The sequence below is a fragment of the Pseudopipra pipra genome, chromosome 20 (assembly GCF_036250125.1).
Source record: "Pseudopipra pipra isolate bDixPip1 chromosome 20, bDixPip1.hap1, whole genome shotgun sequence".
Lineage (NCBI taxonomy): Eukaryota > Metazoa > Chordata > Aves > Passeriformes > Pipridae > Pseudopipra > Pseudopipra pipra.
The window spans coordinates 2169684-2194013 of NC_087568.1; the positions used below are offsets into that span (position 1 = coordinate 2169684).

Consider the following 24330-nt stretch of genomic DNA (forward strand, 5'->3'; position numbering starts at 1 on the left):
TGAAGTGTGTCGGTGGCTCTGCTGTTCCTCCCCAGCACAGGGGGTTTAACCCAGCACCAGTAACTCCATGCTCTGCTCTTGTCACAGACACAATGACTATTTTGATCTATTTGATTGTTTTGCTATTTTCTGGAGCAGCTTTTAGCCAAGAGAAAACGTAAGTAAAGCAAATGCAGGATTTACTGGCAATGGGACTTGATTGTTTTCTGCTCTTTTAGACAAATAGAGCCAGAATTGAAGCAGAGCCAATACAAAAGGCACCATTAGAAGAGCTTTTGGATTGTGTCTTAGATTATCTTGTTGGCTTTAAGAACTGAATTAAAAATAGGCAAAATCCAGACAAAATCTAATTCCATTCCCCTTGTATTGTTTTATATTCCCTGTACAGGTATGTCCTTACAGCACCAAAGATCTTCCGAGCTGGGGCCTCTGAGAAAGTTGTGCTTCAAGCTTTTGGTTATGACAAGGGATTTCCAGTCATTATTGCCCTAAAAAGCTTTCCAGATAAAACTACTGTTTATTCTTCTGGTCGGATTTCTTTAACTCCAGCCAACAAATTCCAGGATGCTGTAACTTTAACAGTAAGGAATTCAGACTTTTCTTACAGTCTTTCTATTATCACTTTTAGTGATAAGCATTAAAAAAGGTTATGACAAGTTTTCAGTTGTTTAAGCTGGGAAAGGAAGCCTAAAGCCCCAATTTATTATGTCTGAAATTCAAATTACTTGGAATGAAATCAGTGAAGTTGAACACAGAATCAAACTTTTTTTTTTTAGAAATATTATCCCAGTTGCATAGCTTTACAAAACAATGAGAATCAAACTAAACTACCAACCACAGCAGCAGCTTTGGTGTGGCCAGGATTTATTATGTGTATAAATAGAACTCTGATCATTTGTACTGTTGTAACCTCATAAGTGGGCTTTGAACTTTGCTGGTTTAATTCTGGGCATAAATAAATGCAAAATTTCAAAGTATCTGTAGCTTAATACTCCAGATCATCATCTCTCATATAAGCAAGAATAAAACCTTATGAGTGTTGGTATTTTTATTTCAAGATACTCAACCACAGGACAGTAACTGCTGTTCAGATACTCTTCTCACCCAAAAAGTACTGTAGGAAAAAACACTTTATAATTTTCTTTAAAAACCTTTCTTTCATCTCCCCCAGCTTCAACCAACAGATTTACCAAGAACTGATAATTCAGACAAGTTTTTGTATTTGGAAGCTGTTTCTCCACATTTTACAAGAGAGAAAAAAATCCCTGTTTCCTATGAGAATGGGTTTCTCTTTATTCACACAGACAAACCAATTTATACTCCTGATCAGTCAGGTAAGTAGGGCTTATTTGTCTTGGCTGCTATTTCATTTTTAAAGTCTGTGGACTCTGCCAAGGAATGAGGATTTAAATGCTCTTTTAACAGCTATCAGCTGCTATTTCATTTTTTAATCAGCTGAATAATGTCTTGAACTATCTGGTAATACTGTAAAAATTAATCCCTTCTCCCAGTATCCTCTCAGTCCCTGCCCTTCTCACCCGAAATGTCTCATTCGTGGCACAAGAGATTTTTCTGGGAATATGTTCAAAATATTGGTGATTTTTTGGTTGTTCAGGGTTGGGGTTTTTTTTTGATCTCTATTATGGTTTGACTTTGAGATTTCTTGCTGCAATTCTTCCAGTGAAAGTCAGGGTTTACTCTCTGAATGAAGAACTGCAGCCAGCTCGGAGGGAGACTGCCCTGACTTTTGTGGTGAGTTGTAATTGAATTTAATATGAATATTCTGGAGCTCTAATAACAACTAAATGGAGCTGGATAGTGAATCAATGTTACAATCAATATTTAATAAAACTATATACTATAGTAATACTGTATGGGTTTCCTACTCTTTGTTTCATTTAATATATAAAAATAATGAGTATCTACTATATTTTTTAGCCTTGAGCAATTGCCTTGATATTACAGTGATTTTTTAGCCACTTAAAGTGATGTGTTCACAGCTTTTACTTGTAGGAATCAGAGCAAAATGTCTTCTCAGAATTTCAGTCTGAGTTGTTTCTGCAGATGTTTATGTTTTCATGCTGTGAAAGGGGCAAAACTCAGAAAAATAACTTCTGGCCAGGCTGCCACTGAAATCACTGATGAAGATTCTCCTGTTGATAAGAACAATTTGTAACGAATTCTTCTTTCCTCTTCTGATTCCAAGGATCCTGAAGGAGTAGAAGTGGATATTTTAGAAGAAAAAGATTTTACTGGAATAGTTTCATTTCCTGACTTCAAGATTCCTCCTAATCCTAAGTAATTTGTTTCATGCTTTTTGTGAATTATTAACATAATAATGGCTTTTAAAAATGATTTTCATTGAGTGGTTTTGTGTTGTGGGCATGACTTGAAACTTGGAGATTTCTGCCCAAGTATCTCCTTAAAGAACCTTTAGTGGTAGTTTTGTTGTGCTCAATGAAAAAGGAAGATAATTAACAATTAAAGTTAGAAACAGCACCAAAGACGTGTTGATTTCAGGGAGGGGAAATGTTCATCTTTCACACATGTATTCCTGGATTCACCAGGATTTTTCCAAGAACAGCAGCATAGAAAAGAAACATCCCTTCAGTTCTCCTTTCAGTCTTGTGAGGGTGCTGGAGCTTTACTGGGCTGGCAGAAGGATGCTAAAGGGGCTTGTAAAACTGGGCTTGGACTGATTTCATTTCCCAGTTCCTTCCATTGCTTTAATATAAATTTCAAATAATTATAAATATACCAAAGAGAAGCTTCTCAAAGCAGGCATTGAACACGTGCAAAGCTTTGGTGCAGAACTTTCCTCTCAAAATCATTATTAACACAAAATACTGTCGAGCAGCAATATTGATTTTTGTCTTCAGCATTAACTTCCCTCTTAAAAACTGTTTGATTGCTGGCATTTGGTAGGTATGGAATTTGGAAGATCAAAGCCAAATACAAGAAGGATTTTGCAACCTCAGCTGTGGCAGAATTTGAAGTTAAGGAATATGGTAAGATGTGCCCAGATTGTGAACTTTCATTTTTGTGTCTTTTTAACAACCCAACCCCCTCGAAAGCACAACAATTCTGGGGTGGCTCTACAGGAGCATCTCTGGGTACCTGTGGCTTTAGGTATCAAACACATCTAAGTGCCTTTCTTTTCCACTCCATTTTCAGCAATGCCAAGCTTTTCCATCCTCATAGAGCCAGAAAGCAACTTTATTAGTTCTGACAAATTTGAGAGCTTCAGGATTGCTGTGAAAGCAAGGTAAGGAAATCTGGCTTGGATTTCTAAATATGTTTGTAGCTCTTCTTCTTCTACCTGAAGGGTGATTCTCCTGTGTCCAGTATTTTCCTTCTTCAAGAAGCCCTTTCATCCAAATCCTCTCTGCTCTGTTAGAGAACTAAATGACCCTTCTTAAAATCCTCCCTAAGGGCTTATTTTTCAACAGGAGTGTTTAAAGCTACACAGACATTTGTGTTCTCTCTCTTGCCTGGGAAATTCATCTTCTTCAACACCAAATGTTTTGTTGCACCCATTAAAACTGTCTGAAAAGCATTTCTATTGTTGTTTTATTCTCAGCTATTTTTATAACAAAAAGCTTCCAAGTGCTGATGTTTTCCTTCGTTTTGGAATAATTGAAGAAAGTGAAAAAAAGATGATGCCTCAAGCAATGCATGTAACCAGGGTAAGGAGCAGCAGGTCTGCTTGGTGTAGATTTTATGTGCTTGGCTCAGGACTGATCTAATTCCACTGAAGTTTTTCCATTCAGTTTGGTGAGAATGGGCCTCAAGCCCCAGTTTGCATCCACAGCTCCTCACTGTGTTAATAAAGGGCAGAGAAATTCACTTTGAACTGAAGCTCAGAGGCAGCATCTGAGATAATGCACTTTCCATCTGCTTTAATTCCTTTCTTGACCAAACTGGGTGGTTGAAATTTCTATGAGATAACTGTAATGCTGCCAGAATGAACAAGAGAAATCCAATGGAGACAAACAGATCAAAATGATCTTGATTTATTGTGGGCAGTCTGTTCTCCACTAATTATCTCCTTTCCTCATTTAGTGAAGATATCTCTGTGTTATTTCTGCCTCTTGTTGGCCCTGCATGCAAACTTTGCAATATGTGCCACAGGTGGGTTAATTATCAATAATTATAGGTAATAAAGAATTCTCCTTCATTAAAACAGCAACTTTGTTTTCCTCTAATAAAATAGACACTGACCAGAAACACGTTGAATTTGCATCTAGGTTATCAAAATAAAATTTCTAAATTATTGACTATGGAGTAATGATTTCTGTTTCATTTCCAGATTGAAAATGGAGTTGCTGTGATCAATTTTAACAGTAAGAAAGCAGCAAGTTCCATAGGGTTCCAAAGTCTGGAAGAATTGGATGGGTCCTATTTATATATTGTGGCATCAGTGTTGGAGTCTACAGGTAAGTTGCTTTTGAATTTTTTTAAACACATCTGTAAATGTGAAACTAGAAAAGAAAATTATAGGGATAACTTTCCTAATATCAGGCTTGTTTTAATATCCAGAAATTCTTCCAAAAATTTGTAAGGAAGAGCAGCCCATCCTCACTGTAAAAATGTTGAGGGATTAAACTTCTGTTTTTGGCTCTTTGTTTTCACAAGAGTGTCAGGAGCTGAGTCTTTGAATGCAAAGGCTTCACTTTCCCAGCCAGGTTGTGCTGCCCTGGGAAGGCAGGGGGAGCACAGAGCCTGGAGGATGGGAATGTTCCAAAGGGCACCATGTTTTGGTAGGTGGCCTCAGTGGGGAAGTGGAATTTGCTGGAGTCAGATTTGTTGTATCTCCCTACAAGCTGAGTCTGATTGCTACTCCTCTCTTTGTGAAGCCTGGACTTCCCTTCTTCATTAAGGTCAGTGCCCATTACCACATGAACCCCCTGAGGATAACCCTCATCCTTTTTTTGTGTATTTTCCTGTACACTTCTAATTTCCACTGACTTTGGTTGCAGAACCAGCTGAGCAGCTGGGAAGCTGCTTCTTCAAAACCGTCCCGGTTCACCTCAGAACTGTTCTTTGTTCTGCTGAACAGGTGCAGGTGAAGGACACAGTGGGTGACCCTGTTAGAAACGTCCCCATAACTGTCACTGCCAAATCCCTGAGTGAGCAAATGGACGAGACCCCGCTGATCTCCGAGGGCTCCGAGTCTGGGAGGCGCCAGACGAGCCTCAGGGATGGCACTGCTTTGTTTGTCGTTAATGTGCCATCAGACAGCAAAGTGTTGGAGTTTCAAGTGAGTTAAACTGTCCCATGAATTTGTTTCTTTGGAATGTACAACACAAGCAGGAAGGTTTTGCACTCCAGAGTTTGTCAATTTGGAGGCTGTTACAAATAATCAGTCGTGAAATGCAGCTGCTATAAGGAAACATGACTTCTCTATTAAAGTCTTTATTAAACTACTCTGAAACTAAATAGCCTAATTGGTCATCTATTTATTTGATGATAATAATTAAACAAAAGCTCCAAATTCACGGTGTGAAAACAAATCTCTGAGAGTGATTCCCTCACTGTAGGGAGAGAAATCCTTCACCTTTCCTGCTCTATTTAGTTGTGTATGTGCTTCTACACTGGCCTTTTATATTTGACTTGATATTGAGAGATACTTTTCTTAAAGAAATCATTAAAATCTTGGCTTAACTTTTGTTCTGTTAATCCCTCTGAACGATATATTGCAGGATGATTTTAGTATTGTCATGACTTAGGAATAATTCTGTACTTCAACTAGTCAGACATTTTGTTCTCTTCTCAGGTCAAAACTGCAGATCCACGACTTTCAGATGAAAACCAAGCAAGTAAAACCTATGAAGCCAAAGCTTATTCATCACTGAGTCAGAGTTATCTGTACATTGACTGGGCTTCAAACCACAAAACACTCGAAGTAGGGGATGTGATAAATATTAATATTTATCCACACAGCCACTATATTGATAAAATACATCATTACAGCTATTTGGTAAGTAACAGGTATTTCTACATGAAGTATGGAATTGTAATGGTCATAAATGAAAACCTCAGCATAGAACTGCTCCCTCCAGGTACAATCTGTCAGTGTTAGAGGAAAAAATTGTTGGTAAACTCATGTTTAAATTATATATTCAGTCACCATTTTTTTAAATTCTCATCTGACATTGACTGGGATTGAGAGCAAGTAGTGCCAGTCTCAAGAGCTCTTCCAGAAGTTGAACTGTGGAGGAAGGAAAAGAGGGGCAGAACCAGCACTTTGTTTTAGGGGAAGAGGGAGAGAAATACCTTCCCTTGAACTACAGCCACTGGTCCCAAATGCATTTTTGTCAAATTTATATCTAAATGCAATTAATTCCATGTGAAAAATACATTGAATATAACATTGGACTTCGTTATTCTCTGTTTTTCTTTTGCTATAGATCACATCAAAAGGGAAGATAGTAAGCTTTGGAACTCAGGAGAGAAAGAAGGATTTGGAATATGAACCTCTAACTTTTGAGATAAGCCAAGCAATGGTTCCTTCAGCACGTCTGATTGTTTACTACATAGTGACAGGGGAAGAAACTGCTGAGTTAGTGGCTGATTCAGTTTGGCTGGATGTGGAACAGAAGTGTGGGAATAGCCTTGAGGTGAGGAGCAAAGCAGGCACTGAAATGTGTGGGTTTGCTCTCATGTTATGGTCAGATTTTATCTCGGCCTTACACGAGTTCTTTAGCACTGAAATTTGTGGGTGTGCATTCACTTCTTGGTCAAGATTTTATCTTGGATTTACACCAGTTCTGAAACACTTCCTGACTTATGAAAGTGTCTGCCTTCAGGTGGGTTGATTTCAGAACAATGTGCTTTCCAAATGACCAATATTTGTTTTCAATTTATAGATTAAGCTGCAGTCAAGCAAAGAGACACTGAAGCCAGCAGAGGTTGTATCACTCACCATGAAAACACAGTCCAGTTCCTTTGTTGCTCTGTCATCTCTTGACAAGGCAATATATGGAGTCACAGGAAGAAAAAAGGGAGCAAGGGAAAAGGTGAAGTAGCAGCCATAAAGGAAAATCAAGTTGCTCTTTGTTTCATGTTCAATTCAGTATCTAGGATGTGCCATGCATTCAGTCAGCCTGAAAACAGGCAGGGGGACAATTCAATCCAGAATAAAAGTTGTTGGTTAAAATCTACAGCTCAAAATTATGAGAAGAATTCATTTACAGTCTTCTGATTTCCAGTAAAAGTAAAGTGTGGTTTTAAAGGCAGATCTGAACTGTCTCATCAGTGCTGGCACTTGAATTAGCTCCAATACTGCTCCAGCGTGCTGTGAGCTCATCTTCCACACTGAGGGGGCCTTTCTGCACATTTTCTCCCTCCTCCCCTGATGTTTTGCACATCTGAGTTGGCTGATGGGGTGTTTCTGCTCAGATAATGCTCCATTTGGAAAAGAGTGACCTTGGCTGTGGGGCTGGAGGAGGAAGGAACAACATCGACGTGTTCCGAATGGCTGGGCTCACCTTCCTGACCAATGCCAATGCTGATGACTCCAATGGAGCAGGTACATTCCTTTGGAGCAGGCATGGAATTGTGGATCTTGTTCTCCCAAACATTATATTATCATTCTCAGTATTATGTTGGAACTCAATTAAAGTAACAAGAGGAAAACACGACTTGTGGATCAGTTACTGTCATTAAAATGAGAATACTTTTATGCAATTAAACTAGCAAAGAGAAAAATTTTCACTCATTTGGAATGTGATTTTATGGCATTATTTTGAAGAGGACTCTGCTGTTACAAAAGAAGTGAATGTCTTCTTCTACTTGTTTATTTATTTTTTGGACAGGTGAACCCTGCAATGAAGTGTTAAGAACCAAACGGTCTGACTTCGAGGAGAAGATACACAAAAAAGGTGTTAAAAATATTTTAAAAGTATATAATTATGAAAAAAAGGTCACATCCATTAGGAATCAAGAACCTGAGTGTTTACTTAATACTTGTAATGTGCTGGAGAGAGAGAGACTGGCAAATATAGAAGATAACTTTAGAGAGGACCCTATTTATAAAGCCTTTGAGGCATTTGCTGCATTCACTGCAATTCTGCAAGCAAGTCAAGATGCTTTTGGAAACAAAAACTTCATCTCAAGGCAGTGAATTCTTTTATTTTTGTTTCAGCATCCCAATACAAACACTCAAGCATTCGGAAATGCTGCATGGCTGGAGTCAGAGCATACCCAGTGCTGGAGACCTGCAGTGACAGAGCCCAGAGACTTCAGAGTAATGAAAGGTGCATTTCTGCATTCAAAGATTGCTGTGAATTTGCCAACAAGCTGAGGCTGAAGGAGCCAAACAAGATCTTAACCTTGGCCAGAATGAGTGAGTATGAGAGCTTGGAGTCCCCTGTTCCATCAGAATTTGGGGGAATACAGAGGTTGGACCTTTGATAATCTTTTAACCCCTCCCTGTTTCCTGTCAGGGTTATTCCAGGAAGAATTTTACCAAGAGCTTGTGGTCTTTGTAGACCCTAAAGAGGGGTTGGAGAGCAGTTCTTTATTCTGTTCAGTTCTCTGTTCTGTTCACTCACATTTAGGACAAGCAGAACTGCAATTGGAGTGTGTTAAGAGTAAACTGAATTTGAATGCTCTGCCCAGCCCCAAACAGCCAATGAGTAACATCTCAGGAGAGATCAGTGGGAGTGTGGAATTCCTTGTCTCCCACTCTCTCCCTATAACTGCTTGTTAACAATCTGTCAGGATATTGGACAGGTATTCATGTGTGTAAATGGATGAGGTGGGATTAACACAGACTTTTGACTGAGGGTATTCACACACCTTTTTACTTGTCTCAGGACTAACCTGAGGCAAGTGAGCAAACTACAGCATCAGAAAAGACAAAAAGATCATTTTGAAGCCGTTGGTGGCCATTGGCAGATGGTTTTGTTGGGGTTTTCTGACTTGCTTTATTTTTGTCCTTCAGATTTTGAGTCTCTCTTGGAACTGGATGAGGCACAAGTTCGTAGCTACTTCCCTGAAAGCTGGTTGTGGGAAGTTCACCAAGTTTCCTCAAGGTACTACTTTTCTCAAATCACCTTTATAGAAAGGAAGTGCTAAACTTGAGGTGAGCTGGGTAACCTTGGTGTGCTGAAATACAGTGTTATCCAAAAAAACCTCTTCCTGCCCTGTTTCCCTCATGCAGGATATTCTCTGTGGGGCCAGATTGGAGTCACTTCTCCTTTCACTTTCAGCCTTGCTAAATCCCACCTTCTGTGAAATCAGCTCAACCCAGGTTTATTCAAACAAAATTCCAGAATTTCTGTTCTCTACCTCTGTTCTCACAGCTCCCCTGAGCCTCTCTTAGATCCAGGAGCTGCTCTGGGCAGGTTCTGTTGTTGTGTTGCTGAGCTGCTGGTGTTTCCAGGTGGCTGTTGGTAAATGGACTAACACTTTTCACACAGGTCCAAGACTCTGTCTGTCACCTTGCCTGACTCCCTGACCACCTGGGAAGTCCAAGGTATTGGCATTTCTGATAAAGGTAAGCCCTGCAAACTAATTAGTTTGGAGCTAAAGAATTAGGGAGCTTTGCAGAACCTCTCCTTTAGAACATGTATATTCTAAAATGTTCACTTTCCGGTTGATAAACAGGAAAAGAAAACATCAAAATATATACTTTAGGGAAAGGAATTAATTTCCTCTTATGAATATCAGTGGCTGGGAAAACAAAGCCTGTCTTGTGTGTGACAGTGGCCCATAATAAGTAAGAAAAATGCAAGAACAAACAGTGAGCAACTCTTCCCTGGCACAACTTTGCATTGTCCTGCTACCAATAGCTTAGGGACTTGAGATTTTCCAACAGATTTGGTAATCCAAGAGAAAATCTCACTTTGGGAAGAAGAAACCCAAATAATTGGTATGTCAGTAAGTGTGTGAAGAGGGGGAGACAACAGCCTGGAACAGGAAGCAAAAGCCTGGGCACTTATAAAAAGGTTGGACAGTTTCCAAGTACACCCTGAAAAATGAGGAGTCACCACTAAAATATGTCAAGACTTTTTCCAACTTGTTCATCAGGAGGGTGGCATAAAGCACTCTGCTTTATATTTTTAATTTTCTTAGGTATATGTGTCGCTGCCCCTTTGGAAATCCAAGTTGTGAAAGACATTTTCCTGAGCATTTATGTCCCTTATTCCGTGGTACGAGGAGAACAAATTGAGTTAAAAGGATCAGTTTATAACCATAGAGCCTCTGCAATTAAGGTAATTTGTGTTAATGGGTTCCAGGGAAAGATTAACATAGTAAAGGAAAAAAGCATTTCCCCTGCCAGTATCCAGTATGAACAGATCCTTGGATCAGATTTCTCCAGTCCTTATGCTTGTGTTATGTGTATTGTAAAGAGAAAATACCATTACATTAATTAATAATATTTCAGTGGCTTTATTATGTCTCTGGTGGTGTACCTGTCATGAAGGTGAAACACTAAAATCTTCCCACCTTTCAGTTCTGTGTTAAAATAGCAGCTGGAAATGGGATCTGTACTTTTGGAGACTCTGCAGCCTCTGGATCGAGCTGTAAATTCAGGAATCTGGGGGGTGGGTCCTCAGCCCCGGTGACATTCCGGATCCTCCCCCTGGAATTAGGACTCCACACTGTCAACTTCACCCTGCTGAGCCCCAGTAACAGTGAGATTGTGGTTAAAACTTTACGTGTCAAGGTAAGAAAAAACAACCTAAATGTTCACAGCGGGGTTGAATTCCGTGTTGATTCAGTCACAAGAACAGAAATTAAATCAATATGTAAATACTGCTTGATTTTCATACTGTCAGAATCCAAAATGTCCTTGAATTCACTGGGGTGTGTGCACTGGAAAAATGCACAATGAATATTGGAGCATACACATTTTTAAACCTTGATTATCAGAATTGTCAGAGAGATTATATGTATAAATAGATATAACTCTGCAAGCAGGGAGAATACTTCATTCTAAGTTATTTGGTCTGCAGTTTCAGCTGCTTAAGGATGCTTCACTGAAAGACACTTTTTTTGGTAATTTTTCCTAAGCTTTTATTTAAATATTTTCTTAAATTTTCTCAAGAGTTGTGGGAGATAGAACTCTGATTTAAATTTACACGGAGCAGCTGTAGAAGAGTGAAGTAAAACTCAACTACAGGAAAAGTAGAAGGCAAAAATACTGTGGTTTTAAGCTGTTGTTTCAGCTGATATATTTAATTAAACAAAAGTGTTTCCATTTCCCACTTCTTTCCTCTTGATGATTTCAGCCAGAGGGCATCAAGAAAGAGCTTCATGCAGGTTTCACTTTGGATCCACAGGGTGTTTATGGTGAGAATTGATCCTGTGTCCTTGGATTATTTTTTCCTGTTCTTGATTTGTGATGATCAGGTTTTCCATAATGTGAAAAAATTGGAATTTCTCCTTCCTGAGCTACTGTATATATATCCTTTCCCAAGGGTTTCCTGCCCTTTCCTTGACTTTGAATCCATCTCAAATAGCAAGTCTTTAAAATATAGTTGGATTCATCTCTTAAGGGAAGCTTTATACGTATCTTTTAGTGTGATATGACACCAAGCTTTTCTCCAGTGTGCTTGAAAACCAACCAGCAGGTGCTTTATTAATGAAAATAAAACATGTTCTCATTTAACCACAGAAACCACAGAGTTCAAGTCTAGATTTTATTTTATTTTATTTTGTAACATGTAACAAAGCAGGCAAAAGAAAGGTGAAGAGCTTGCACCTGCCCTTTTTCAAAGACTAACATTGTTTGCACGTGCATTTGGCAATATTTCTAGTTTTCATGTTCTCACAGGTATTTTTGTGGCTGACCTTAAATCTCTTGTAACCTTAAATCTCTTGTAACCTTAAATCTGGCTATTGCAGCTGAGCATCTGTTGATTTAGATTGTGCAGTGTGACATATATATATATGTGACATATATATATATGACATATATATATATGTCATATATATATATGACATATGTATGTGTCACATATATATGTGTGTGTGTGTATATAAAGGGATATATATGTATATATATAGATATATCTATATACATTTTCAATTACAGGTTCAAACAATATATATATGTATATATATAAAAAGGGATATATATGTATATATATATATATATACATTTTCAATTACAGGTTCAATCAATATATATATATATATATAAAAAGGGATATATATGTATAGATATAGATATATCTATATACATTTTCAATTACAGGTTCAATCAATATATATATGTATATATATAAAAAGGGATATATATGTATATATATATAGATATATCTATATACATTTTCAATTACAGGTTCAATCAATATATATATATATAAAAAGGTATATATATGTATAGATATAGATATATATATACATTTTCAATTACAGGTTCAAACAATATATATATGTATAGATATATAAAAAGAGATATATATGTATAGATATAGATATAGATATATCTATATACATTTTGAATTACAGGTTCAATCAATCTATGTGTCTATGTATATTTTGAATTACAGGTTCAATCAAGAGACGACAAGAATTTCGATACAGAGTCCCCCTGAATCTGGTCCCTAAAACAGCAATTGATAGAAGTGTCAGTGTAAAAGGTAAATTGAAACTTTCAGTGCACTGCACATGTACTTTCTACATCTATTTCTCCTGGTTTGGATTAAATTTATGCCTGGGCTCTTTCTCCTGTGAGAAAAGGCTTTGCAAGCCACCTTTTTGTGTAGGAATTGAAGCACTTCACGCTGAACGTTTGCTTATAAGTGCTGCAGAACTGCCCTTGGGTTCTCTTTCCTGACCCCTCATGGCAATAAATTTGGGTTTTTTCTTCCCACAGGCCACCTGATGGGTGAGGTGATTGCCACAGTGCTCAGTCCCAGCGGGCTCAGGACCCTGGCTGAGCTGCCCAGGGGCAGTGCAGAGGCAGAACTCGTGAGCATTGCCCCCGTTTTTTACGTGTTTCGCTACCTGGAGGAGTCGGACAACTGGCACCTACTGGGGCCTGAAACCTTGACCTCGAGAACTCAGATGAGGAGGAAGATGAAAGAAGGTAGAAAAATCTGCCTCTCTTGCTTCAGAGCTGGAGAGGTGCATAGGTCAGGGAGAAAGATAACACACCTGAGGGAGGAAATGTGACTCTCATGGCTTGTTTTGTGCCTGGTGCATCCCTTAGGAATTGTGAGCATCCTGTCATTCCGAAACGCTGACCGGTCCTACAGCATGTGGAAGGGTGGGCAAGCCAGCACATGGTGAGTTGGAGGGGTTTTTTTGGTTGGAATGAATTAAAAAGGCTTATTTCCCTCCTCTGCTTTCATACTTCTGGTGAGCTGAGAGGTGTGATAGTAGATTTAATCAGACCTTGCAGCTTTAAATAACACCTTTTGTTTCCTTCCTTTCACTTGCCAAATCTTTTCTTCCTGTCCACAGCTCCCACCATGACAACCCAGGTGGGTTTGGGATGGAATGAGTCCCTCCCCTGAAACATGGGAATAGATCCTAGTTTAGAATTCTTTCATGAACTATTGCCCATTTGTGAAGTTAAATTTAAAATTCATCTTCCTTATTCCTTTGAAGCGTGGGAAGGTGTGGGATCCCCAAATCATAACTGGTGCAGATCTGTGGCTGCCCCCAGCAGTGTGGGAGTACCTGCTGATCTAAACAAATGTTTGGTCTCCTTGGCAGGCTGACAGCTTTTGCTTTAAGGATTCTTGGACAAGTTTATCAATATATCAATCTTGACCGGATTGCTGTCTGTGACTCCCTGCTGTGGCTGATCGATGACTGTCAAATGCCAGATGGGTCATTCAGTGAATTTTCCAACTACCAACCGGTGAAACTCCAGGTAGGAAAACCCAAACATTTTCTGTGCTTAGACAGTAAAAGCTGAAGTCACCAGGAGACAAAGTGTTTCAGCAATGCAGAAGAGATTTTAGGCTGCACTTCACCAAAACACCCATTCAAGATGATTTTGCTAGGTTTGCCTTTTCCTAAATTCATTTAAGAAACAGCACAGGCTTGCAAACCTCTCTGTCTTCCCACTCAAAGCAGCTGCTTGCCACTTCTTAATATTTAGAAAAGAATTATGTAGGATGATTTTACAACAAAATAGTCCTGGCTTGTCGATAAATTTATATATTTTGGTCTCCTTTTTGTACAAATAAGCTGTTACCTTCCAAAGAGCCAATGTATTTTCAGGTTAAACAAAACTGATACTTCTTACAGGAATTTCTATTTGTTTCCTCACCTAAACTGTGAAAAGTTCTATTTATTTAATCAACTTTATTTTCTATTTAATTATTTTCATTTGATTCTTGTAGGGCACGTTACCTAGAGAAGCTAAAGAAAAATCTCTGTATCTCACAGCATTTTGTATCATTGGAATTGACAAGGCAATTAAAATATGTCCTACTCAGGTAAATAAGATTTTTATTTCTGCCAGTGGGTTCTAATTTCTTCCGTTTTCTTTAACATTTGTTCAAAGAAATCAAGAGACTTTGTTCAGTTCCAAATACTTCCTTGTTTTGCTTGTCTTTCAAAACCAGTGAAAGAACACCAAGGAGTTTCTGGGTCAGTGTATCATGAGATATATTGCAGAAAACATCATTTTCTTGCCGGGGGAGATGTGTTTCTTCAACTCTGACAGATGTGAGCTGTAGCCTGTTCATCTTTCCAGAAAATCCACGATGCCAAAAGCAAGGCAGGAGATTATTTGATGAGGAATGTGCAGTTTGCTCAGAGCCCCTTCACCATGGCCATCACTTCCTACGCCCTGGCTCTCGTGGACCGGGACCATCGCTCGGCGCGGGCGGCCTTCTCTGAGCTCCAGAGGGAAGCTTTTGTCATAGGTATTGTTCAATCCTCCTGGTCTGTGCTGGGTTTTGCTCTCACACAGGCTGTTCTCTCAGTGTTTTTACACCCTGATGTGATGGCACTGCTTGGAGGGTGAGTTCCAGTGCTGCCTGCTTTGTTTGGCCGCTCTCACTGTTCGTGACCAGTAAATCCCATCAGCTGTTTTACAGCAGGTCTGTTTATCATCACCTTCTAGTCTAAACATCAGACTTCCCACTGCAAGGGAAGTGTGTCTTCATCTCCTGGGAGATGCAGAGTGAGTTCCTCCTTGTCCCCTTGTCCTGAGTGGGCACTGCCCACCTTGTCTTCCCAACACTTGCATTTTGAACCTTTCCCTTTTGAACACTTCCATTTGGAACCCCTTTGCATTTGGAACCCTTTTGCATTTTGAACCCTTTTTTTGGCAGTGTTTCTTACTAAGAATAAAACTGTAATAAATTCTTCCACTTGCTAAGGGCAAAACTGGAGAAGAAATTGGTAAAAGCCTTTCCAGCCCTGTTTGAAACTGCTGTGCACAGGATTAATTTTCAATATGTTTCTGTGAGGTACATTTTTAGTCATTGACACCTCGTGTATCCTGCAGAGCTGTTGCTGTGTTTCAGCCTGGAACCTTCCTTTTACCCTTGTGCAGGTGACCCTCCTATCTATAGGTTTTGGAAAGACACTTTCAAGACACAAGATCAAAATGCTCCCAGCTCTGTCACTGCCCAGATGGTTGAAACCACAGCCTATGCTTTGCTCACCACTTTGCTGAGAGGGGATGAAAGCTATGCCAAGCCAATCATCAAATGGCTCTCTGAGGAACAAAGACACGGTGGAGGATTTTATTCAACTCAGGTGGGCTTGCAAATATTTTGTCCTTATTCTTCAAGAGCCAAAATCTGTGACATTTTGCCCCTGGATCCCTGGAAGTGTCCAAGGCCAGGTTGGATGAGCAACCTGGTCTGGTAGAAGGTGTCCCACTTGGAACAAGATAAGCTTTAAGGTCCCTTCCAACCTAAACTATTCTGAGATTCCATGATTTTATGATATAAACATTTTTAAAGGATGATAAAATTAAATGATCACAGTGACAACTTCAGTGTCCCTTGTATCAAGTGACTCTGTGGCCAAGATATTCTTTGTCTCTGCTGGATATGACTTCTTTCCATGGAGTTCTTATAAATAGAAATTTTATAAATAGAATTTAATTGATACATATTTTCTATAAATAGAATTCAATAGGAGTTAATTTTTTATCATTGATTTCTGACAGGACACAATCAATGCCCTTGAGGCCCTGACTGAATATTCCCTTCTTGTCAAACGGCTCAATCTGGACATGGATGTTAAAGTTTCCTACAAAAACAAGGGACTCTTGGACATGTTTAAACTGACAGAAGATCATTTTGTGGGAAGAGCTATGACAGTGAGTGAATAATATTGCTTCCAAAGGGAAAATAGAATTCTTAGCAACTTGTTAAATAATTATTTGAACTTTGAAATTGCTACTAAAGTGCTTTTTATTATAACAAACTGGTATTAATTTGGTATAGGAAATGTTTAAGGACTTGTTTGTCTGCTATATTTAATGCATTTGAATATTCCTTTAACATTAATATCTCTGCTTGTTCCTATAAAGTATTTTTTGATAGATTATGTTTGTAGCATCAGACCTTATTGTGTATTTGAAATGTAAACAAGACAAGCAGATCATCTGACCTGAATCGCTGCTAATTGGTGCTAATCTTAATTATTAATTTATTAATAACTCATTATTTCTCCTCAATCCTTTAGGCACCTTTGCAAGATGACATCTATGTGAGCACTGGCAGCAGCACTGGCATAGCTACAGTAAATGTGAGCATGCAACCAGGTTTTTAAATGGAATTTCTGGTTTAGTAAATCCAAACAACGAAAAAGAAACTGAAATTTCCCATTTATGGCTCTGTGTTGGATTAGGTACAAGCCATTGTATGACTTATGGCTACTGGGAGAGAAGTTGGGAAGCATCTTCCTTTCCACTGAAGGTTTTCTGTCCCATAAATCACAGAATCCTTAAGATTTTAAAAGCTCTTAAGACCTCCAAGCCCACACTAAATAGATGATCAACTTCATTTTAATGCTCATCAATTTTACTGTCTCTGCTTAATCAGCCAAACAGGGAAGACCCAAATTAGTGATCAATTTTGAGAAATAATCCTCTGTTAGTCTGGTGTTTACTCTCAGTTTATTAAGCACTGTCATATATTTAAAGCAATATTTAAAGTTTTTTGTGGGCCTAAACATTAAACATCATGTTGCCATGAAACATTTTCCAATCTTTCACAGCCTCTTCCAGCATCAAATTGAGACAAATCTGAGCTGTGGATACTCTTGTGTGCTCCTATTCACATTCACAAAACAGCAGGAATTGTTTAGAAAATACATTTATTCTCTTAAACACAACCAGTAAGAGTGATGTGGTTTTGCTCAAGAGTTCCCTGCTTCTTTCTGTGCTGATAATTTATTTACTCTGCTTTGCTGGTATTTTTATAGTACCAGTAAAACAGACTTGTTTATACTTTTCACAGTATGATTTTTCACAGTTTTATGCCTGTTTTGAGGATTTTTTTAATGCTGCTTCTGTTCAATCTGGTTCATTTTTACCTGTGCAGGTGAGGACAGTGTATAACACAATTGGCACTTCTGAAGAGTCCTGTAACTTTGACCTGAAGATTGTTCCAAAGAGAGATGATGGTAAAGGGTTAATATAATTTTAAATGTTACTACTCAGGTCAATGCAAGGGAGGGATAAAATCCTTGTTTTTTTAACAGTGTTTCTTATTAAGAATGAAGTAAATTCTGCCACTTTCTAGGTGCAAAACTGGAAAAGAAGTTGCTAAAAGCCTTTTTAACCTTGTTTGAAACTATTACCTTTTTGTGAATGGAACTAATATTTAATGTATCTCTGTTAGGTGGATTTTTAGTAATTTATTTTGCAGTGGGGGGAGTGAGAAGGCAGAAATATGATGGGAGTGGGAGGGGGTGACAGAGAGTTCTACAAACCAGTGAGAGTTCTAGTCCAGTTAGATCAGGGTAGAGAATCACACTCTGAGCTTTCAATAGTAGTTTTAATAACATAAATACACACAAAATAGTTTCAATAACATAAATACACATTAAACTACATGAAGCCTTAAACCTGTGATTTCACCTGAGCTGCAAAAGAAGTCAATGTTACTTGTTTGTGCCTGGACAATGAGCTCCTTTAAAAACAGCCACCAAACCAACTTAAGGAATTATCTTTCGGTTATGAAAATGCTTTGTGGAAATTTGGGGCTGCTGGAGAGCTATAAAATGGCTTTTTTGACTCTCCTTGGTATGAACAGGTCACCCAAGAGGAGAAGGGGAGCCACTGGGGCGCCTGGAGGCTTGTGCAAAGTAAGGGCAGCTCAGGGGGGGGTTTCTCAATAATTCCACCTGCCCTTCTGATCTTTTCTTTCTGCTTCTCCCCTTTTATGTGTGTGTGTAAACAGAATTGGAGCCAAAGGTTGTGCTTTCCTTGGGATGTCTTTCTTCAGTGCATATGTGGGCTCTCTTGGAACATAAGGATAAGAAAAGCTTCTTCCTGGCTTCACAAATCTGAAATGCTCCATTAGGAGGTTACTGTGGTCTGAATGTTGACAGAATTTTCCTCGGGTTTTTCTGAGATCACATTCAAGTATTTTTAATTTCAGTCATGGTTAACTAATATTGGGTTTAATCTCTTTTATTTTTTAACCTGTTTTAGGTACAGGCCCAGTGCAAGGGAGCCCCACTCGGGGTCTGCCCACACCGTGATGGACATTGAGCTGGTCAGTGGACTGGAAGCAAATCCAGAGGATTTATCCATTGCAAGTATTAGAAAACTTTTTTTCTCTTACTGACTCTTTTTGGCCAGAACTCTAATATTTACTGTTCATCTTCTTCTGTCCCCTCCAGCTTGCAAGTGGAGTGGACCAGTTGATAGCAGACTATGAGATCAAGGACGGGCACGTCATCCTGCAGCTCGACTCTGTAGGTCACCCCTTGCCTCACTGCAAGCCCTGCTTTTGCTCTTTGCAAAGATTTTGGGGCCTTTAGAGCTCCCTGATTCCTGTGCCTGTCCAACAGGTGCCAGTTGAGAAGTTCCTGTGTGTGGGGTTCCGAATCAGTGAGCTTTTCCGGGTCGGAATGCTGAGTCCTGCCACCTTCACTGTGTATGAATATCATGCCCCAGGTATGTGTTCCATGGCCTCACATCCCTCTAACTGTATTCCTCCTGCAAGACTACATTTTGCCTTCTTTCACAGCTTTTTAGTCTGTATTATTTTAAGCTCAGTTAACTTTTGACTCGAAGCTTCAGTGTTGGTTTTCTATCTGTGTCTATTATTTCTTCTAGAGAAAAGGTGCACTATATTTTATAACCCCTATGGAGATGAAAAACTTGTGAGATTGTGTGAAGGAGACGAATGCAAATGCATGGAAGGTAAACTTGTTTTAAGTTGTTTCTCCATGTCAGTTGGTGGGAAAATGCAGGGTTGTTCTTTGAACAAAACCACACTGAGCATAAGGGGGAAATCCTCATAAGAGCACAGCTGGTTCCTCTCCAAATTTTACACTTTAAAATAATTCAATAAAAACAAATGTGCAGCGTGATCATGGAATTCTGAGTGGATTAAGTCAGGTGATTGAGGGTGTTATTTTGTATTTTAAATTATTCATAGTTCCAGCATGCAATTCCATATTATGGTGTTGTCAGAGTAACCAAGCAGGTGGAGGACACGTGATGACATTCTTTTAACACTGACTTTTCCTTTCTCAATGTAGCTGAGTGTAGTAAAGTCCAAAGGAGACTTGATGAGTCAATAACTGCTGAGACCAGGAGAGAAGCTGCCTGTCAGAGGGACATTGCATATGGTAATATTTCTATATTTGTCATTATTTCATGAGCTCTGAAATGTCTGCTTGCTTACCAGGGCTGCAAAACACTTTGTTCCAGTTTGATCTTGAGTGATTAAAAATTCAGTGGGGTTGACAGTGGTGTAGGGTGAGGGCAGGTGACAAACTGGAGCAGAGAAGGGTAAATGCTGCTGAATAAAAGTCCCATCAGCAGGGTCAGGGCACCATCAGATCTGATGAGTTCTGCTAATAAACACTGAGTTTTGCTAATAAACACTGAGTTTTGCTAATAAACACTGAGTTTTCTCTTGCTTGGTACCATTTGTGTGGCTTTGGGCTCAGAGGAAGTTGTGAGACCACGGGTAGAGCTTCCATCAGATTAGACACGGGTAGAACTTGTCAGTGTTTCCTGGCCCTACAATGTCAAGCCACCCTGTATTCCCAGACACTGGGGTTGTAAAGGGACATGAAGTTCTCCTCTTGAGCAGCTGGGAGACATTCCAGATGTGTTGCAGGGACAAGGAATAACAAAAAGCCTGGTCTGTGTCGTTCTGCAGTTTATAAAGTGAACATCTTGTCTCGCAGCGAGGAAGGGTCTTTTGTGAAGTATTCTGCAACTCTTCTGGATCTCTACAAAAGAGGTGAGAGTCCTGCTCCATGGCTCTGTTTCTGGGAGAAGGGATGCTGGGATGTTTTTAGGCACTGGCTGTCTTACCTGTGAGAAAGGCATGTGCTCATAGCTCCTGCAGAACTGCAGCTGATACTCACTCGTTTTCCCTCAGAGTTTAAGCATCCAATACATCCTTAAAATGACTATAAGATAAAAATATTTAATGTGCACAAGGTTTATTTGCCACTCAGATTTAATTGGAAAGATATTTCACGAGAAACATGTTTTATGTCATCAAATTTTGCTGTTGCAGAACTAGTGGCTGTGCTGGACTGGAGAACAATTTGGTGTTTTCTCTCTGAGTGACTGGAAATTCCCTTTGTGAAATTGTCCAATTCTTCTCATTCTACTTCAGGGCAGGCTTTTGCTCAAAGCAATGATGAAATAACCTTTGTTAAAAAGAAGACCTGTGCAGATGTTGAACTGAGCCCAGGAGAGCAGTACTTGATCATGGGAAAAGAAGCCTTAAAGATAAGCGTTGGTTACAGTTTCAAGTAAGTTATTTACCCCCAGAATATTCAGAGATTTAATCTTAAAGTGTGAAGAGTTTGCATGTAATAATTCTTGTGGAATAGAACTGATTTAATTTTTGAAGTATTACTTCCACCAACAGAGTGTATTGTACATGATTTCACATTGGAATTTTTTTTTCTGTTTGACATTTTCCTTCCCAAATCTTAGCAGCAAATGATCATTTTCTGTTGTTTTCCTAGATTCCAGTACCCTTTGGACTCCAGCACTTGGATTGAGTGGTGGCCTTCAAACCCATCCTGTACCTTCTGTGGGGAGTTTTTAAACACAATGGATGATTTTGCTGAAGATCTCATGATCAGTGGCTGCTGATTCACTTGGAGAGTTCTTGAATTAAAAAGCCAGATCAAATCTCATGTAAAAAAAAAAAAATCCTCACCTGTTTGGCAATTCCTTCTTGAACTGAACATTTATTAATAGTCACCTTGAAAAATGAGCTTTGCTTGTATTTTATAGCAATGTTGTTACAACGTAGTGATGCTCAAATATGATTTTTAAGCTTGGATGGGAGAATCACATGGACTGCTGCAAAGACATTTGGAGCCAGATGAAGTGGATCAACTGTAAAAACACACATGGAAAGTACTGTCTTGTCATCAAATCCCATGTCTTATTAAAACACAAATATTTGCAGCCACTTCATAAGCTCTTTGTGAAAGAAACTACTTTATTCCTCGGGTTTTCCTTTTGTACTCTGTTTGAATTCCTGCATTTCCATCCCTGACAGTAACTGATGCTGGTTTTGTGCTCTGCTTTCTTGTTTAAAAAAAAAACAAACAAATTTCTTAGATCTCATGTGTACATTCCTTATTTGTATTTTCAGTCCGTGTCTGCTGTAGATAAAACAAATGTTACCTTGGCATTTGAGGACTGGGTTTGACAGTTAAAAATCCTGCCTTGCCTCCAGGAAAGTGGCAGGTGAGGGGCCAAATTTCTTCTCCCAGCTCCTGGCACAGCCCAGTCTGGTTCCCAGTAAAGCTGAGCAGGGAGTTTGACACAAAGCACAGTTGCACACTCTGTTATTTTTATTGAAGAGCTGCCCAAAAGCAGCACGGCCAAGAACTTTAAAATTACTGTTTTCCCTCTCTCTTAGGAATATCCTTGATCCAGAGCATTTAAGATGTGGAAAGGAGGTAGCCAGAGATGATGCAATCTTTAATTTTGCCTCTGTGAGTATTTAACTTTTTTTTTTTTTTAATCCTACCAGCTTTTCTAAGAAGCATGGGAAAATCCCACTGTATCCAATAATAACTGGATATAAATTCAAATTGCAGGGAGAAGCACATGGAAATGCTCAGGGAGGTTGTCCAGGCAGTTGACCTGGAAACATTTCTACTTCTGAACTGGTAACTGTGTATTAGGAGACCTAATTATCCCTTTCAATGGCAGGGAGCCTGTCCTGTTTTCACAGGTGACTTGTGACATTTAAGTTCCATTGATTTTTACTCAGCCAGACTGCAAAAAGGCTGCATTGCTCCTGAAGACCAGGAACCTGACTTAGAAATAACACACAAAAATGCTGCATTAAGGGTCAAATTGCTGCCACTACTTCAAAAAATTCTCTGATCTTATTTGTTTTGCCTCTGTTTCTATCCAGACTTAACTCTATCACTGAGATCACTGTATGTATGTATTTTTTATGTGCATTTTAATAGATATTTAGCCACGTGTGAGATGGCAATGTAGGAAGATTTGCCTTCCTTGTGTGCCATGGCATGACTTTCCCAGGAAAACCATGTGGGGGGAAGGTGTATCCCTGTCTTCATCTGTTTCCACATGCAAATTACGTGGGCAGATTTCCATGGGGTCTAATTAGCAGGACAAGAGAAGATGGAAATGGATTTTAGGATTCCTTGCTGTGGCTTTAGTGACTCGTAGTCAGAGTCCTGAGGTCCTGAGCATCTCACAGGGTTAATCCCAGCAAACATGGAAATTCTTGGGATAATCACTGCTGAGGTGACTCATTCCATTATGAAATGGAAATTATTTCAGGACACACTCTGTACTTCCAAGCTCACTGTGGATTCTGGACATCAGAGTGGGGCTTTTATATCTGAGTTGTACACAGTGTTTTCTGGCCCTGGGTTGTTTATATGTACCATGTGCAAGTCTCCAAATGTTCCAGGCTTTGAATCACCAGCCAAGAGCTTTAGTGCTTCCAGAAAAACCCGAATTCCAGTGCTACACTCCTGCAGTGTTCCCAAACTCTGTGTGTGTGAGGTGACTGCTCTGCCTACATGTTAATGAACCTGCCCAGAGAGCTCTGTGCTTCAGTCCAAATCCAGCCCCCCATTTCCTGGAATACAGAAGGCTGTGCCTTGCCTGCACAGAGAATCTCTGAAAGCCAATTAAATAAGTGTGGGCATTCTACTTTTATCCCTTTTTCATGTGTTTCCCTTTGAATAAGAAAACTCCCCAGATGCCACTGTAATGTGATTCTCCCTGAATGCTCCTGGCAGATGCATAAGACCCAAATTGGTTGAATTCCTGACATTTTATAACAATTCTAAGGGTTAACACTATGAGACCCTTTAGCTCTTTTAAAAATCTATATTTCTGTGCATTTCCATTTGTGTTTTACTGGCTTTTAGATAGTTAAGTGTCCCAAAAATGAGCTGATTTCTCTTTTCATTTCACTCCATCCAAGCTGGGAAGTGGCTTGAATAGCCCAAATTCCAGCCTCTTGTGCACAGTGACACATGAAGCTCACACTCTGGGCTGGGCTGAAAGCTGCTGGGCTGTGCTTAACTGCTGTGACTAATTTGGGAAGGGAGCCAAAGGGTGCCTTTCTCTGGCCATTGTTCCACTGGCAGGCAAGAAATGATTTTGTGGATATAATCTTTCAGGATGTGCCCCCAGCCCTCAGCAGCCTTACCCACACACGTGCTCTGTCACAAGTGGTTTGGAGTTAGGAATCCCCTACAATTTTAGCAGAGAAATCCTAAATCCCTGTAGCAGGTTAATGGTCTTACTTTTAATACCTCACCAGTGACTGTCATAATTTGATTGGCTGACCTGAAAACAGACATTAAATACTGTGTGAAAGAGAAAATGCTCACGTGAGGGAGGAGGATGCAAGTCCAAATTACCACATAATCTTTATGTTGTTATGATTCTGCACCTGCATCTGAAATCATCTAGAAGAGCAGAATTGTTCACTCCATCACACTGAGTCTGTTCAGTGCATTTGGGCAATGCAAAGCCAGAACATCCCACCAAAATGACTTTCTAAATAGCAATGAGGGTGTTCAGCCTCTCTTCTTAGTCAGCAAGTGAGCTCCTGCCTCAGGTAGAGAACACAAACCCCTCAGATTGCATCCTTACTGACGTTGCTTTCAAGTTCAAAACTCTTTTTTTTTTAATAAAAAAACTTCCAACCCCCATTTCCACAAACAAAGGGTTGT

The 24330-nt window shown here is 39.4% G+C and overlaps 1 protein-coding gene across 3 annotated transcripts; it reads left to right on the forward strand.

Annotated features, from left to right (window-relative positions):
- On the forward strand, window positions 1–23936 carry C5 (complement C5). 3 transcript variants are annotated; one of them, XM_064676654.1, is made up of 42 exons: window positions 1–157; window positions 389–581; window positions 1172–1334; window positions 1682–1752; window positions 2207–2298; window positions 2926–3008; window positions 3175–3265; window positions 3581–3686; window positions 4310–4436; window positions 4765–4880; window positions 5060–5260; window positions 5777–5980; window positions 6411–6620; window positions 6870–7019; window positions 7402–7531; window positions 7818–7883; window positions 8147–8347; window positions 8948–9038; window positions 9426–9502; window positions 10081–10220; window positions 10463–10675; window positions 11241–11301; window positions 12507–12596; window positions 12833–13045; window positions 13169–13244; window positions 13678–13837; window positions 14313–14408; window positions 14669–14840; window positions 15476–15681; window positions 16100–16252; window positions 16621–16683; window positions 17481–17562; window positions 18195–18246; window positions 18596–18698; window positions 18787–18861; window positions 18958–19063; window positions 19226–19312; window positions 19654–19743; window positions 20283–20366; window positions 20751–20889; window positions 21109–22095; window positions 22201–23936. In XM_064676654.1, exons 1-41 carry the CDS (start codon window positions 93–95, stop codon window positions 21236–21238), a joined length of 5028 nt encoding a protein of 1675 aa, XP_064532724.1. In that variant the 5' UTR covers window positions 1–92; the 3' UTR covers window positions 21239–22095; window positions 22201–23936. The 3 variants fall into 3 exon arrangements, with proteins under 3 accessions (XP_064532724.1, XP_064532723.1, XP_064532726.1); XM_064676653.1 differs by having other exon boundaries at window positions 22338–23934; XM_064676656.1 differs by lacking the exon at window positions 7818–7883 and having other exon boundaries at window positions 22338–23935.
- Window positions 23937–24330: the final 394 nt, after the last annotated feature.